This window comes from Pan troglodytes, chromosome 19, assembly GCF_028858775.2.
Source record: "Pan troglodytes isolate AG18354 chromosome 19, NHGRI_mPanTro3-v2.0_pri, whole genome shotgun sequence".
Lineage (NCBI taxonomy): Eukaryota > Metazoa > Chordata > Mammalia > Primates > Hominidae > Pan > Pan troglodytes.
This window is the reverse complement of record NC_072417.2, coordinates 27435977-27451451: the sequence shown is the minus strand read 5'-3', so window position 1 is coordinate 27451451 and position 15475 is coordinate 27435977. Positions and strand designations below refer to the sequence as shown.

General features: G+C 36.9%; 1 protein-coding gene across 3 annotated transcripts; it reads right to left on the bottom strand.

The window, feature by feature from the left end:
- Nucleotides 1–6253: 6253 nt before the first annotated feature.
- KRT222 (keratin 222) lies at nt 6254–15215 on the bottom strand. Of its 3 annotated transcripts, none has more exons than XM_003315448.7 (6): nt 15034–15215; nt 11939–12067; nt 10005–10225; nt 7699–7775; nt 7376–7511; nt 6254–6654 (listed from the first exon to the last, which is right to left on the bottom strand). In XM_003315448.7, the coding sequence occupies exons 1-6, from the start codon at nt 15127–15129 to the stop codon at nt 6426–6428; spliced, it is 888 nt and encodes a 295-aa protein (XP_003315496.1). In that variant the 5' UTR covers nt 15130–15215; the 3' UTR covers nt 6254–6425. The 3 variants fall into 3 exon arrangements, with proteins under 3 accessions (XP_003315496.1, XP_016787329.1, XP_016787331.1); XM_016931840.3 differs by having other exon boundaries at nt 14952–15042; XM_016931842.4 differs by lacking the exon at nt 15034–15215 and adding an exon at nt 14952–15008 and having other exon boundaries at nt 11939–12063.
- Between the last annotated feature and the right edge of the window lie 260 nt (nt 15216–15475).

Here is a 15475-nt window from a genome sequence, read left to right as displayed (position 1 = left end):
GGACCTAAGTGGAGCAGTGACATTGTCTGATACACTTTCTCACTGGGTTTCTGCTCAGATGTCACCTTCTTAGTAGGTGTTTCCTGACCTTTTTAAAATTGCATCTCATTCCCCAACCCCCGGTGTCTGTTCATGGCCTGTGCTTTACTTTTTCTGTAGCACTTGTCGCTACCTAACATACTATACTTCTTATGAATTTATTTTGTTTTGTCTTTTTCTTCTTCTTTTCTTTTTTTTTTGAGACGGAATTTTGCTCTTATTGCCCAGGCTGGAGTGCAATGGCGCGATCTTGGCTCACTACGACCTCCGTCTCCCGAGTTCAAGTGATTCTCCTGCCTCAGCCTCCCAAGTAGCTGGGATTACGGCATGTGCCACCACACCCTGCTAATTTTGTATTTTTAGTAGAGACGAGGTTTCACCATGTTGGTCAGGCTGGTCTTGGACTCCTGACCTCAAGTGATTCACCGCCTCGGCCTCCCAAAGTGCTGGATTACAGGCATGAGCCACCTCGCCCAGCCGTCTTTTTTTTCCCATCAGGGTGGAGATTTTGACATCTGGAACAGTACACAGCACATTTAGATGCTCAATACTTGTGGAGTAAATAAATGAATGACTCATTTTCTTCGCTTGGTTCTTTCTCTACCAAAGATTTGAAAAATTAAGAAACACCAGCCTGGCAACATAGGGAGACCCCATCTCTTAAAAAAAAAATTAGCCAGGTGCGGTGGTGCACATTTGTGGTCTCAGTTATTTGGGACGCTGAGGTGGGAGGATCGCTTGAGCCTGGGAGGTCAAGGCTGCAGTGAGCCGTGATCATGCCACTGCACTCCACCCTGGGTGACAGAGGCCCTTTCTAAAGAAAAAAAGGAAAGAAAGAAGGATATAGGCAAGAGATAATAGAAAAATAATCTGTTCTCTAGTCCTGAAGAAACTAAAACTGAAGAGTGAATTATCCAGCAAGATGGACTTTACTTATTATGAGTTTTTTTCCCCCAAAGCAAACACCAGAACATATGCTCTTGCCTTTAGAAGGATATTTATGGTAACTACAGGACAGATGTTTGGAGTTGGGATTATTCCCAGAAAATTTGGGATACAGCATCAATATGACTATTTAAACTAAATATAACTATAAGGGTAGTTGGGAGCACTCACATGGGACCAGTGGTTAACCCCAGAGATAATCTTAGGCCCAATTAAGACCTAACTTAGGCCTTAGTTTTCATTCTGGCAGCAAGATCCAGAAACGTGGCCTGCTTTCCCCTCTGACACTACTCATACTTTTTTGGGGTTCTTCTTTCCCCAAGACAGGGAAGCCAAAACTAAGTAAGCTAAGGTTCTAGTCCAGGTCTCTTTGAGTTCTTTCCATTGTTCTGTGGGAAGAAACTGGTGATGGAGACAGAGTTAGGGGTAGGACTGGGAAGAAAGAAGGAAAAAGGAGAAAATGAGACAGAATAAGGAAAAACCTGAAGTCCTTGGACACCCAGTAGTCCATGAATAGGCTCTAAGTGATCTATGAACCCTTTAAAATTATACTTAATTTTTATGGGCTTTTTTTCCTGATAGGTCAATTCTTTCATGACATTTTCAAAGAGGTGCGTGACTCAAGAAAGATTATGAACCAACCACTGAGCCATGGAGTTTGTAGTATGTTCTTTTGAAGCTTTTATAATGGATTTTTTTTTCTTAAACAAGGGAAAGCGAGAGCAAAGCTTTACTTGACCCAAATAGCCTATGAAAGTCTGGTTATAGACAAAATGATGAAACAAACTAATTTTCTCAGCTGTTTCTGTGAGAGCAGAAGGAGTTATGGGTATTCTGTTTTCTATAGCTGGAAATAGTTGTGAAATATTGAAGTTTAGCAGCTTTCCAGGACAGAGTGATCCACACTGTTTTACAGAATTTAAAAAGCACGGTTTGCTTTGAGAACCCTCTACGTTGCCCTCAAAATAACCTGGAGGATTTGGGACATGAGTGTTGCCACATGGTGTGGAAAAGGATGAACGTTGAAAACAGGGTAGAGCTGGAGAATCTGGGGTGTGGGGTCTATTATCCACTGATAATATTGGGAGTCTAGGGCACAGCAGCCAAATGAGATTGTTGCAGGCCGTATCTGGGCTGCCTCCTGTTTTTGTAATAAACCCTTATTTGGACACAAGCACCTTCATTTATTTACATATTGTCTTTGGTTGCTTGTGGTTACAAGGGAAGGGTTGTGTAGTTGTTACAGGGATCCTATGGCCTGAAAAGCCTAAAATATTTGCTCTCTGGGCTTCGATGGAAAAAGTTGCCAAGCCTGGTCTAGAGTCTAAGCATGTGAGGGAAACTTGGAAAGCCTTGTACTGATTTTCACATATACCTTATTTTAGAGCCTTTATTTGTCATATGCCCACAAATATTGGCAATCTGTGTGTACATGCCGGCCATAACTTGTAAACATAGAACCAAATTCTGCCCTGTGGACAAACTTTCCTTTGATTTCATTTGTTGATAATTTGAGTAACGTGTATGCATATTGTTTAACTAAAATTTAATTTTGGCTCATCTATCATAATACATTTCCAATGGAAACTTTCAAATTAATGTAAGCATTTTTTGACTTCAGAGATTTTTTATTTTTGAGACAGGGTCTCACTCTGTTGCCTAAAGCTGGAGTGCAGTGGTGCAATCTAGGCTCACTGCAGTCTTGACCTCCTGGGTTCAGGCAATTCTCCCACCTCAGCTTCCTGAGTAGCTCAGACTACAGGTGCACACTACCACACTGGGTTAATTTTTTGATTTTTTTTTTGTTTTGGTAAAGACGAGGGCTCACTGTGTTGCCCAGGCTGGTCTCAAACTCCTGGGCTCAAGCGATCCTCCTGCCTCAGCCTCCCTAAGTGTTGAGATTACAGGTGTGAGCCACCATGCCCGGCCAACAGATTTTTAAAAAATTCTAAAAACGTAAGAAAACAAATTGAAGGACAAACTGAACTTTGCCAATACAAAGATCTCTAGCAAATGAATAAGAAATATGCTTATGTGCAGTATTAGTCGTATATTTCTGCATAACAAATTATCCCAAAATTTAGTGGCTTAAAATAATAATCACTTATTATCTTTAGAGAACTATTTTTTTTTTTTTTTTTGAGACACAGGCTCTCACTCTGTCACCCAGGCTGGAGTTCGGTGGCATGATCTTGGCTCACTGTACCTTCCACCTCCTGGGCTCAAGCAATTCTTCCACTTCAGCATCCTGAGTAGTTGGGACTACTGGTGTGTCACCATATTCGGTTAATTTAAAATTTTTTAATAGAGACGAGGACTTACTATATTGCCCAGGCTGGGCTTGAACTCCTGAGCTCTAGCAATCCTTCTGCCTAGGCCTCTCAAAGTGTTGGGATTATAGGTGTGAGCCACTGTGCCTGGCATAGAGAACATTTTTATACTTTAGACACTGTGCTTGGCATAGAGAACATTTTTGTACTTTAAAAGCTATCATGACAGAACAGTTCAAATTGGGTGACTCACTGGGAAGGAATAACTGTTCTGGAAGCAATTGAAAAATTAAAAATAGTATCTTTACCTGTTGTGTTTTGAACTATTAATCATTGTCAGCTATAATTTCCCCCACACATTCTTTAAAGACAATTTTCTTCCAAATAGTACTGTATATCTGAGCAGTGCTTTAACAAATATTTTTGCTTGTATATTATTTCAAACAATTGTAAGGTAGGTAGAGTAGGAATTATTATCCAGCTTTACCTTTTCCTTTGTTTTCAAGTGTGAAACTTGAGGCCTAGGAACTTAAAGTGGCCCCTCCTGGTTACATGGTTAGTGACAGAGCCAGGGTTAGGATCCTACAATTGTTAGTAACTGGAATTACTCTTTATTTTTGTATTTTGTTATGGAAGCATGCATTTGAAACATTTCAGAGAGATTAAAGAATATTAATTTCTACTCATGTGTAAAGCAAGGATAATATTATTCATTTTGTAGGATTGTTGTAAGGAAGGATTAGGGATTATTAGGGATAAACACAGTGCCTGGAGCTGAGTAAGTGCTTTGCAAATGGTGCTGCCATTATTAAACTTTTTCCAGAATTATGGGATTATGTGATTATTTTGATTTTTAAAAAACTAGAATAAAATATTGATATACCATTCTTAACTCTTTTGTAAAACAAGTTAAAAACCATTATCTGTCTACTGTGATTGCAGTTTTCTTTATTCCCCGAATGAACTAACCATATTGGAGTAATTAGTTCTTTGTTTCACTTAACCATGCAGAGATATTTTTGAACTAAAAGGACTGCATTCAAACTCACATACAATGCAGCTTTAGCATTCATATTTCAATTTTTTCAATTTTTAATTTTTATTTATTTTTACTTTTTAGAGAGATGGGGTCTTGCTATATTGCCCAGGCTGGCCTTGAACTCCTGGGCTCAAGCAGTCCTCCCACATCGGCCTCCCAAAGTGCTGGGATTACAGGCATGAGCCACCGTGCCTGGCCATGTTTCATTTTTTTAATTGTAGTGGAATCATTACCTTGGTAAATTCATATCCCAATTTAAAATGCCCCAAAGCAAATAAAGCTTCATTATAAATTCAAATACTGTATTTTAAAGTGTACATGTTATACACCCAATAGATGCATACTGGAATTGCTACAACAAGCAGTTACATTCATGATGACCAGTACTAAGTTTTTTTAACACTGCAATAGATTATGCTAGATATATTGTTTTATTATGATCACTGTTGCTTAGTACAGTAACTTTAGTACAATAGCTTATATGATTGCATTTTTAAAGCTTTAATAAAGTTAGTGGCATTTAGCAATATCAAATGAAACATTTTTTATGTATAGGATGTATTTTAGGTCAGATGCTTATGCAAGAATAAGCACTTAACATGCTGTTATATCCTTGACAAAACAAGATCATCCCTTTTCACTAAATAGAATAAACCAGACTAAAAGGAATCTGAAGTAATTGAAAAAAAATTAAAAATTTTATATCCCTGTATTATGTTAAAGATTATTTAACATAATATTTTCCTGGTTAAAACATACATTTTTCTGGTTGAAATATATATATATGTTATATATATATATATATAATAAGTATATATGGAGAGAGAGATAGAGGAGAAGAGAGAGGAGAGAGAGAGAGAAATATTTTAAAGGCTGTACTAAAATGCTAACGTAGCTATAGCCCTTAGATGATACTTTAGCTGGGAAAAAGTATGGTGAGTTGTACTCAACTACTTTTTCTGCTTAGAAAAGAATTAAGAACTTATAAATTTCTAATGTCTTAAAACAGGTATTTATTAAGATCTTAGATATACCTGTATTAAAGGAATTAGGTTATTTTAAAAACTTTGCAACAATACCTCACTTATTCACAAATATATTTTCTACCCATATTTATTACAATTTGAACGATTTAAAAAAAATCCTCTAAATACTCTTAGCTTGGATAACAATACCGTTATCTTAGTTCACATAAATGATTGCAAGAAATATTTATAATACTTCATATAGTATCTTATCTACGGCTTATAGCAAACAATCTAATCACATTTAGCTTTACAGATGGAAAAACTGGGATGGTGGGTAACTGTTCTGATAACTATAGTAACTACCTTTTCAATTTGCTTTTCATGTTTTGTTTGTGCAGTTGGCCTTCTGATTTTTTTCTTTTTTTGGTGGGGGATACAACCTTTAAAGTTCCTTGAGTAAAGTAAATCTTCCGGAAATCAGATACTTATTACAAAAAAAACCTTTTAGATATATGTAGATTAACTTAATTGTACTTATCTCAAATTAGCCCTGGGGTGTGTTCTATAGTTTGCTCAGAATTTCTCATGGGAAATAACTCATTTTTCTCAGTATACAAATGATTTATCTCAAAAAGAAGAATCCTCATTAGGTGAATAGTGAGTCCCCCTTTAAAAACTTGTTTATAATTGCTCTTTTTGAAAAACAGAACAAACATTGTAGGTTTAACCAGTGATGGAATAATGGTGAATAACTCAGTGTGACTCTTAACACAATCCTATTCAGACAATTCTTTTTTCCTTAGCGTATTCAGCCATTGAAAAAATTACAAAGACTTTACTAAACCAGGTTAATGCTTACAGTCTCTGATGAAGTTTCAAGGGAAAAAGAAGACTATTGGGAGAATATAAAGAAAGAGACTGTACTGGATTTGTGATTTTATTTTTAAGCTACTCCCTCTCATTCATATATATATATATGTCTATCTCCATAATTAGATTCAGAGAAATGTCCTTTATTGTTTTTTTCTTCTGAAGAGAACCACATATTGATCATAACATTTTCCATACATACGTAATAACTTACATTTTGGGACAGAGGGAGTTGGTATGGCCCACCTTGGTCCATCCTAACATTTTCCAATCAAGTCAAATACTATCTTTGGATTAATTAGCTGTTGATGGAGGTTTGATAGAGGGAATACTGCATGATCTTCTCATGATAAGCCTGACTTCTATATCTGGTAGATTATCCTGCTTAGTCTCTAAACACCCTTCATCAGTGGCTGCTAAATGAAGATCAAATCGAAGAGAAACAGATTTTTTCCTCAATCGAGGGTTATCTTTAAAGAAAGAACCTTCCCATTCTTTAATAACTTCATCCACTTTCTCTGTCCTGAAATGATAAAATAAACCTTTTAATAATGAAGAAGTATGGGTCTATTAAAAATATGTATTATATATTTCATATCTATGGAAAAATCAAGAAATTTGTATAATTTATAGTGTATAGAACTTATAATGTACATACTTTAAAAATCATATGAATAGAATTTCAAAGGAATTGTATGGAATTTCTCTTTAGGAATTCTCATGTTTGGGTTGTATTTTTGGAAAAAAACGGCAAAGTAAGGATTCAGTACTCTTCCATGAGTTTTTATGTATATATGTCAGATTAAAAATCACAGTATAGGCTGGGTGTGGTGGCTCATGCCTGTAATCCCAGCACTTTGGGAGGCTGAGGTGGGCAGATCATGAGGTCAGGAGAATGAGACAAGCCTGGCCAACATGGTAAAACCCCATCTCTACTAAAAATACAAAAAAACCCCAGCTGAGTGTGGTGGCGCGCACCTATAGTCCCAGCTACGTGGGAGGCTGAGGCAGAAGAATTGCTTGAATCCGGGAGGTGGAGGTTGCAGTGAGCCAAGATCGCGCCACTGCACTCCACCCTGGCGACAGAGCAAGACTCCATCTCAAAAAAAAAAAAAAAAAATCACAGTATACTAAAACTATGTTTGGAAACATTTAAACAAAGAAGAGTAATTACTGGGATTACGCAAAGTTAATTTCTTTACATATATTTATTATTATTTCTTAGTCAAAGTTTCTTTACTTACTGAATAGTGCCATGAGCTTCAGTGCTCTCCTTAACGATACTCCCATTTAAGATTGCCTGTTTGGTTACTGTTTCTACATTTTCATTCTCATACTTTTGTGGGACTTTTGTAGTAAAAGATATTTCATTTATAATGGCTGTGAAAATATCATTTATGATATATTAAATTACAGTATTGAATTACTGTTCACAAATTATATTCAAACTTTTATTCAAATATTGCTTGTTTTTTTTGCGACTTTAAAGTATTTAATTTCCTTATAAAGTAATCCCTGTAAATAGTACTTCACTTTTCAAATGAGTTTATTTATGTCAGAAACTCACCTGATGGTAAAACAAAACCAACTCTACTTGTGGTAGGCTTTTTGTCTTTTTTCCCACCTTGGATACAACCATAATATCTGAAATCAGAAAGAATTATATTTTAAGAGCAACACTGTATTAGCAAATAATTAAAACAAACAGGAGAATGGATAAATCGTATATTCACGCAATAGAAACACTATTTAACTGAAAAGAAATGAACTAAGGCTTCACCGTATCTTTATGGATTGATCCCCTAAGAATAATATTGAGTGAAAAAAGAAGTTTTATAGTTTTATAAAGTTTAGAATAATATGCAAAACAATTTCATACTTTGTAGGAATACATACATATTACTATAAATAAATGTATGGGACTAATAAGCATCAAATTCAGAAGCCAGGTCAGGTAGAGGGAGCAGCATGAGATTGGGGGATGTGGCTTAGGTGTCCAGGGAACTTCAACAACATTGGAAACATTTTACTCTTTTTTTTTTTTTTGGAACTATTTTTCTTCTTAAACTGGGGGAAGTGGGTACAGAGGTGGTCATTATATTTTTTTGAAATTTTCTTGTATATCTCAAGTGTAGCCTAATTTTTTTAAAGTTTTACTATGCAAATATTAAAGACTTTGATCAATATCTTGAATGATTAGGAATTAAATAAAATTCACGACCATTCATTTTATTTAACAATTATATAGTTACATGTATATAGGAACTGGAATGACTAGGAATTAAAATTTATAAACATTTAACTATATAGTTACATATATACATATACATATGTATATACATGATATGTATACACACACATTTACATAGAACTTACAATGTGCCAGGTATTGTTTTAAGCACTTTACAAACATTAACTCATTTAATCCTCACAGCAATCCTATGAGTTAGGTAGTAGTATTATTCCCATTTTACAGATGAGAAAACTGAGGCACACAGAGGTTAAGTAACTTGCCCAAGGTCACTCAGCTAGTAAGTGGTATATTTTTGATTCAGTTTATGTTTTTTCAAAGATTTAATAAATGTCAAGATTTATTATAGGCTAAAGTTGTTTCACCTAGTTTTCATCTAGTTTTATAGAGGACTTAGAATTTGGAAGCAAGCAAGAATAAAGATTTTTTCATGGAGAATTGGAGGTTATGTCATGCTCAAAGCAATATGACCTTATAAGTCATTACAGATTATGATGTATGAATTAATAAGAATTCCTCTTTTGATATCTTTTCCTATCAGGATATCTGGTAGTCTTTTAAATCATGACTCAAAATAATATTGCTTTCCGTGGTTGTAATATAATTACATTAGAGTAATGATTACTGTTTTGAGGTTTGATGTGTGGTATAGGGTGAGCCCTTGATCAGGGGGATTGTGGTGATTGTGAATTTTCCAGGCTTTTGTTATGGGTGATCCTTAGAAGGCACAGACTAATCCTAGAAGAGATGAATGGCAAGGAAAGTGAGAAAGTTAGGAAAGGTCTCTCTCTCTTTTTTTTTTTTTTTTTGAGGTGGAGTCTCACTCTGTTGCCAGGGCTGGAGTGCAGTGGCGCAGTCTCGGCTCACTGCAACCTGCCTCTCCTGGATTCAAGCGAGTCTCCTGTCTCAGCCTCCCGAGTAGCTGGGATTACAGGCATGCACCACCGTGCCTGGCTAATTTTTGTATTATTATTATTGTTTTTTTCTTTTAGTAGAGACAGGGTTTCGCCATGTTGGCCAGGCTGATCTTGAACTCCTGACCTCAGGTGATCCGCCCACCTCAGCCTCCCGAAGTGCTGAGATTACAGGCGTGAGCCACTGCACCCAGCTCAGGAAAGGTCTTTTTCATGATTAGCTCATTGTAATCCCAAACTCCTTAAGCAATCCTCCTACCTTAGCCTCCCAAGTAGCTGGGACTACAGGTGTGTGCCACCATGCTCAGCGAATTTTAAAATTTTTTGTAGAGATGAGGTCTCACTATATTGCCCAAGCTGGTACTGAGCTCCTGAGCTGTAGTAATCCTCCTGCCTCAGCCTCCCAAAGTGCTGGGATTACAGCAGTGAGCCACTGCAGCTGGCCAAGACTACAGGATCATTTTTGTAGTAATCTAGAATTGTTTACATTTTGTTCTATGTGACTTTGGCTATTTGGTTCCTAATTTTGGAAGACTAGAAATGGTTCTTTCATATATTCTTTGCAGTGCATACCTTATTGTATGAGCTCAGTGAGTACACCATGATGATGATGGGTTTTTTGGATTTAATTTCTCTGACTACATCAACAATGGCATAAGTGGCTCTGTATTTCTGGCCCCTTGTCATTAACTAAATGGATTTAGGTACCTGATTTCTTCTTTTTCTAGGAGGCGGCGATAAGTTGCTATTTCTTGTTCCAGCCTCATCTTCGTGTTGAGAAGCATCTCATGCTCTTGAAGCTGCTTTTCGATGCCGCGCCTTACTTCCTGTAGCTCTTTTTCTAGTCCTTCAATCACAGTCTCTAGGTCTTGCAGCTGCATCTGGTAATGCTGCTCGCTGGCATGTAGGGAGTTTTCAAGGCCCCTTTCCTGTTTTATATAGATTTTCATCAGTGAATCAGTAACACAGAATGTGTTTCTGAAATCTGATTTGCAATATCTTCATCTTTTTTTTTTTTTTGAGATGGCGTCTCACCCTGTTGCCCAGAGTGTAGTGCAATGCCATGATCTCTGTTCACTGGAAACTCCACCTCCCGGGCTCAATGATTCTCCTCCCTCAGCCTCCCAAGTAGCTGGGATTACAGTCGCGTGCCACCACGCCCGGCTAATTTTTTGTATCTTTAGTAGAGACGGGGTTTCATCATGTTGGCCAGGCTGGTCTCAAACTCCTGACCCTGTGATCCGCCCGCCTTGGCCTCCCAAAGTGCTGGGATGACAGGCTTGAGCCACCGCGCCTGGCTGTCTTCATTCTATTTTCTATTTTTTTCTTTAAAAAGATTGCAATAATTTTATTATACCTATGCAAGAGGTGTGTTTCCTTACAGCTTTGTGTGACCCCTAATTATTAAAAAATTATATTTTATTTACATAACTAGAGATCTTACTCTATTTCAAAGACATCCTGTGATAATTCTTACTGAAAAAAAAATCCTCTGCAGTGTGATTAACTTATTATCACTCTGAATTATCTGATTTTTAAATTATTGAAAGTATACTTCGGAGGTAGGCTTTGTAAAAAAAAAAGAAAAAAAGAAAATATAGTACATTGAGTATCAAGGCCAGAGCAGACTGCTCATAAAAGGCATTTAGGAACATGCTTAAATACTTTTTGTTTGTTTGTTTGTTTGTTTGAGACAGTCTCGCTCTGTCGCTCATGCTGGAGTACAGTGGCATGATCTCAGCTTACTGCAGCCTCTGCCTCCTGGGTTCAAGTGATTCTCATGCCTCAGCCTCCAGAGTAGCTGCGATTACAGGCGTGTGCCACCATACCCGGCTAATGTTTTGTATTTTTAGTAGAGATGTTTTCGCCATGTTGCCCAGGCTGGCTTCAAACTCCTGGCCTCAAGCCTTGGCCTTTCAAAGTGCTAGGATTACAGGCGTGAGCAACTGCGCCTTGCTCCAAACATGCTTAAATATTTTTCTTTCGCTTTTTTTTTTCCTTTTCTTTTCTGGAGACAGAGTCTCGCTCTGTCACGCAGGCTGGAGTGCAGTGGCATGATCTTGGCTTACTGCAACCTCTGCCTCCCAGGTTCAAGCAATTTTTGTGCCTCAGCCTCCTAAGTTGCTGGGACAACAGGCGCATGCCACCATGCCTGGCTAATATTTTGTATTTAATAGAGATGGGGTTTCATCATGTTGCTCAGGCTGGTCTCAAACTCCTGAGCTCAGGCAATCAGCCCACCTCAGCCTCCCAAAGTGCTGGGATTACAGGGGTAAGCCACAGTGTCAGCCTAAATATTTTTTATTCGACGTCTCAATGGCATGGATAAAAGAATCTCCACTGTTAAGACTTTGGATAATAATGAATGCTCTATTCCCTATCTTCAGCAACTAGAAAATCCCAAGGTAATAAGAAAGGATTTCTTCATTTTTACAGGTCTGAACTAAACCTTGAGTGAGTTGGTAACAGCCACTGCCACAATGGAGGGAGGGGTGAGTAATTAAACTAGGATCAGGGATAGAATTCAGTGGCCTTGATTTCCAGTTTCTCATGGTAAATAAACAGACATTCATCTTTTCCTTCTCTTAATCAAATCACATCTGAGGACTCGATGGGTCGGTTACTTTTGGGATCATTCTCACCACAGCATGGAGAGATTCAATTTCCACTTGCAGGTGGTGCCACTGGCGTCGGGCCTCCTTGAGTTCTGCTTGAGCTGCCTTCAAAGCCTCTTCATCTTTGTCCATTTTTTTGCTTATGTCTTCTTCTAGCTAACAAGAAAGCCAACAGCAACAATAACAAACAAAAAACAAGGAGTGCTTCTGAAAATGAGATGTGTAAAAGCAATCATAGAAAAATTGTATAGGAATCAAAGCATTTTTCCTTAACTCATTAGGTTATAATGTGTGTTCTAGTGCCTAGTTAACTAATTAAATATGTAAGTCCATTGCGTTCTTAGCCCGTTTTCTCCTATGTTAAATGATTTCAAGAAATCCCTTCCAACTATGACAATCTGTGAAATATGGAAAAATACATTTACATGAATGAAAACAGTTTGCAGGACCAAGATTCGTGATCTCTGATTCTTAACTTTTCATTATTTATGGATCACTAGGAGGAAGGATTGAAAATTAGCTATTTCCCCCCACATTTTCTTGTAGGCTGCTTTGCAGAAGCAGATAAACAGCCATACCCCCAAAACGGATCAATTCTGGGACCAGGTATAGGGACAGGGCATAAATACTGCTAGGAAATACATTACTAGTAATTTAGAGAATTAAGTTGTTATAGGCAATAAGGCTCACAAATAGACTTCCATATTAAGAAAATCTGTTGATTGACCTTTTTCAAGATGATCTTTTTAAAAGGCATATTAATTTTGGGTATCTGGGTAATAAAATGAATAAATAATAAAAATGACTTCTCTAAGGATTGTTTTCTAAATATTCTCCTATTTAAAAAGTAGAATATTTTATATTTAGCTTTAAATGTTTTTATGTTGATGTTGAAATGAAAAGAAAGTATCTGTTGACAGAATTTTTAACATTTGGCCCCAGGAACAGTGAGAACAATGTATAGAATTGATTGTAGCATTTTGAAGCAAAATTTATAACTTTTAATTTTCTTATAAAAATATATTTTAACATTTAAAAATTTAATTTTATCATACATTAGATTTTTAAAAGGAAACGTTGAAGTAAATGAAAGTTTATGAATAAAGTTTAGGGCAAGGTATTGGAGAACAAAATTCGTACATTTCTTTTGGTTTGTTGAAAATCTGTTCTTAGTGTTAACTTGGCAAAGTCAGGCAGCAAGCAACACCTACCAGAGCAACTACAGAAGGTAAAGTAAAGAATTTTGGAAAGAAGAAAACAGAAAAATGCTGGTATCTGCTGGTCTTGTGGCTTTCAAATATGGAACTGGCAGCTAAGCTTGTTCGGTAACTACAGTCCCAAGATGGCCCCTAAAGAACTCTATCTCCCAAGATGAGTCCTAGGGTGATCCCCTTCTACATTGACTCTGGGCTGACCTGGGTCTTACTTTAACCAGTAGAATGAGGCAGAAGGAATGCTGTGCCACTTCTAGACCTAAGTCTTAGGAAGCCTGACAGCTTCCACTTCTATGCTTTTGGGAGCCTTGGGCCAATGTGCAAGAAGTCTGGATACCCTGCTGGAGAGATCCTGTAGAAAGGCCAGATGGAGAGAGACCCTGAGGCTACGTGAAGTGAGAGAGAAAGTCTCAGCAGAGCCAGCATTTCGGCAATGCCCTGCCAAAGTGCCAGACACATAAGTGAGCCCAGTCATGCCCCAAGACGATTGAGGTCCCAGATGAGTTTTGGGGTGTTATACAACAATCTGTAACTAAAATAGCTTATTTAGAAATTTAAAAAAATAACTAATCAGGCTGTCTTGAATTTATTTCAGCTAACTTTCTGAGTTATTTGGAAGAAAATCCTCTAAAGTAGTGTCAAATTAAAAGACACTTTAAACAAAACTCACAGTAGTCTTGCTTTTTCATTTGAATTTACTCATTTTGGCCCTGTGACTTGTAAACTAAACTCATATTTCTACTACTGCAAAGTTAAGTGTTTTGTTTACGATTTTTAGAAGTTGTCATCTATTGATTTTTTTCTTCTGTTTGTAAAGGTGAATGAACTATCCCAATGCTTACCTGTACCAGTGACTATGCTTAATCTAAGATGTTGATCATTCTTTATGAAGGCTGAAAATGTTATCTAGAGGTGAAATTGACAATGGAACTAAAAATGAGTTGCTAATGGAATAAAGGCCTGACATTTTTCTACCAATTTTTTTTTTTTAAATTTTGGGTGATATTCTTAAGTAAACTTTTTGCTGTATTTCAGGGTTTGGAAGATAACTTGAACCCATATATGATAGGTAAACTAAAAAATCCCCGAAATTTCTTAATCTTTGTTTCTAAAATATTTGTTTGTAAATTTGTTTAAAGACTTGAGACCTTAATTACTTGCTGAAGGTGATTGTTACTTTAAAACTAAGTCTATGAAATTAGGATTTAGTCCTTATCTAAGTAGGCTCTCTTTCTCTTTTTTAAATACTTAAATATTACAAGCTTTGTAATGGAAAGAAACGTTTCTCATCTTATAGTACAGAAGCAAAAATCTTAGTGGAGAATCGTTACCAATTGGGGAATTTCAATGGTCATAATTTATATCATTGTTTCTGAATGCCATGTTCACACACTCAGATGATTTCTATTTATAACAATCTGGTATAAAATGGAACTCGTTAAAAAGATGATAGAAACCTTTTAGAAATATTTATCTCTAGAAAGTGTACATGCTAATAAATCTTACTTAAAGGTTTTTCATTTTAAAGATGTTATTTAAATTATCTCTGTAAATAACTCCAATAATATCTTTGAAGGGTATTTGGAATGGTTCCTTCCTGAAGATTGTCTGTAAGAGGTTAGAGTGCACCATTTTATGGTATGTTGACCCCATGTTAATGATAGGAACCTCACAATTTATATAAAAATCAAATGCATCAATCAACACTTACTTAATGGCAATTTAACAATATAATCACAGTATTTCCCCCTGTAGTCCCAGTCACATTGCAGTAGAAGCTAAATTCCTTCCCCAATAGATGCTGCATCGAAAAGGAAATACTGTACCTCAGAGAGGCCGGGACAGGAATTGGGTAGACATGGACTGTCTCCTTATTCTGGAAGGTGCCTGTCTGTATGAAATCATTACCTGGATCCTTGTTGAGAGCACCGTCTCTATCTGATTTCTGGTGAGGATCTTTTCATAGTTTGCCCTGATCTCATTGAGTAGCTGGGACAGTTCCATTCTTTTCCCATCCTCCACCTTGGCTAACTGAACCTTATCGATAGGATGAGTCGCTGCGGCAGTCTGCTCGGTCTGCGCGGAAGGCAGGGAGCCTCGCAGAGTCTTAAAGATGCAGAGCTCCTTTTTCGGAGGCCACGGAAATTCTCATCTTTCTAACTAATTATGCAAATACAGGGTAAACTCTTTGCTCCTATTGTTATTGGTATAGTAGAAATGTCAGATTCTTCATGAAGGAAAGGAAAATTTCAAAAACCTGTACTGGTTCCCTGTAAAAATTGAGCACTTTGAGGGGAGGGGGAGTTCATTTTTGTGAAAAGGAAATGGGGCATAACATAAAGAAAATTGC

Bases quoted from the DNA above. Each gene is read 5' to 3' on its own strand.
- KRT222 (XM_003315448.7), bottom strand. From the start codon at position 15,129: ATGGAACTGTCCCAGCTACTCAATGAGATCAGGGCAAACTATGAAAAG. The intron at 7,776-10,004 runs GTACCTAAATCC...TTCTGATTTCAG, and splicing joins CTAGAAAAAGAAGAAATCAG to ATATTATGGTTGTATCCAAG. The intron at 7,512-7,698 runs GTGAGTTTCTGA...ATATTTTCACAG, and splicing joins TGGTTTTGTTTTACCATCAG to CCATTATAAATGAAATATCT.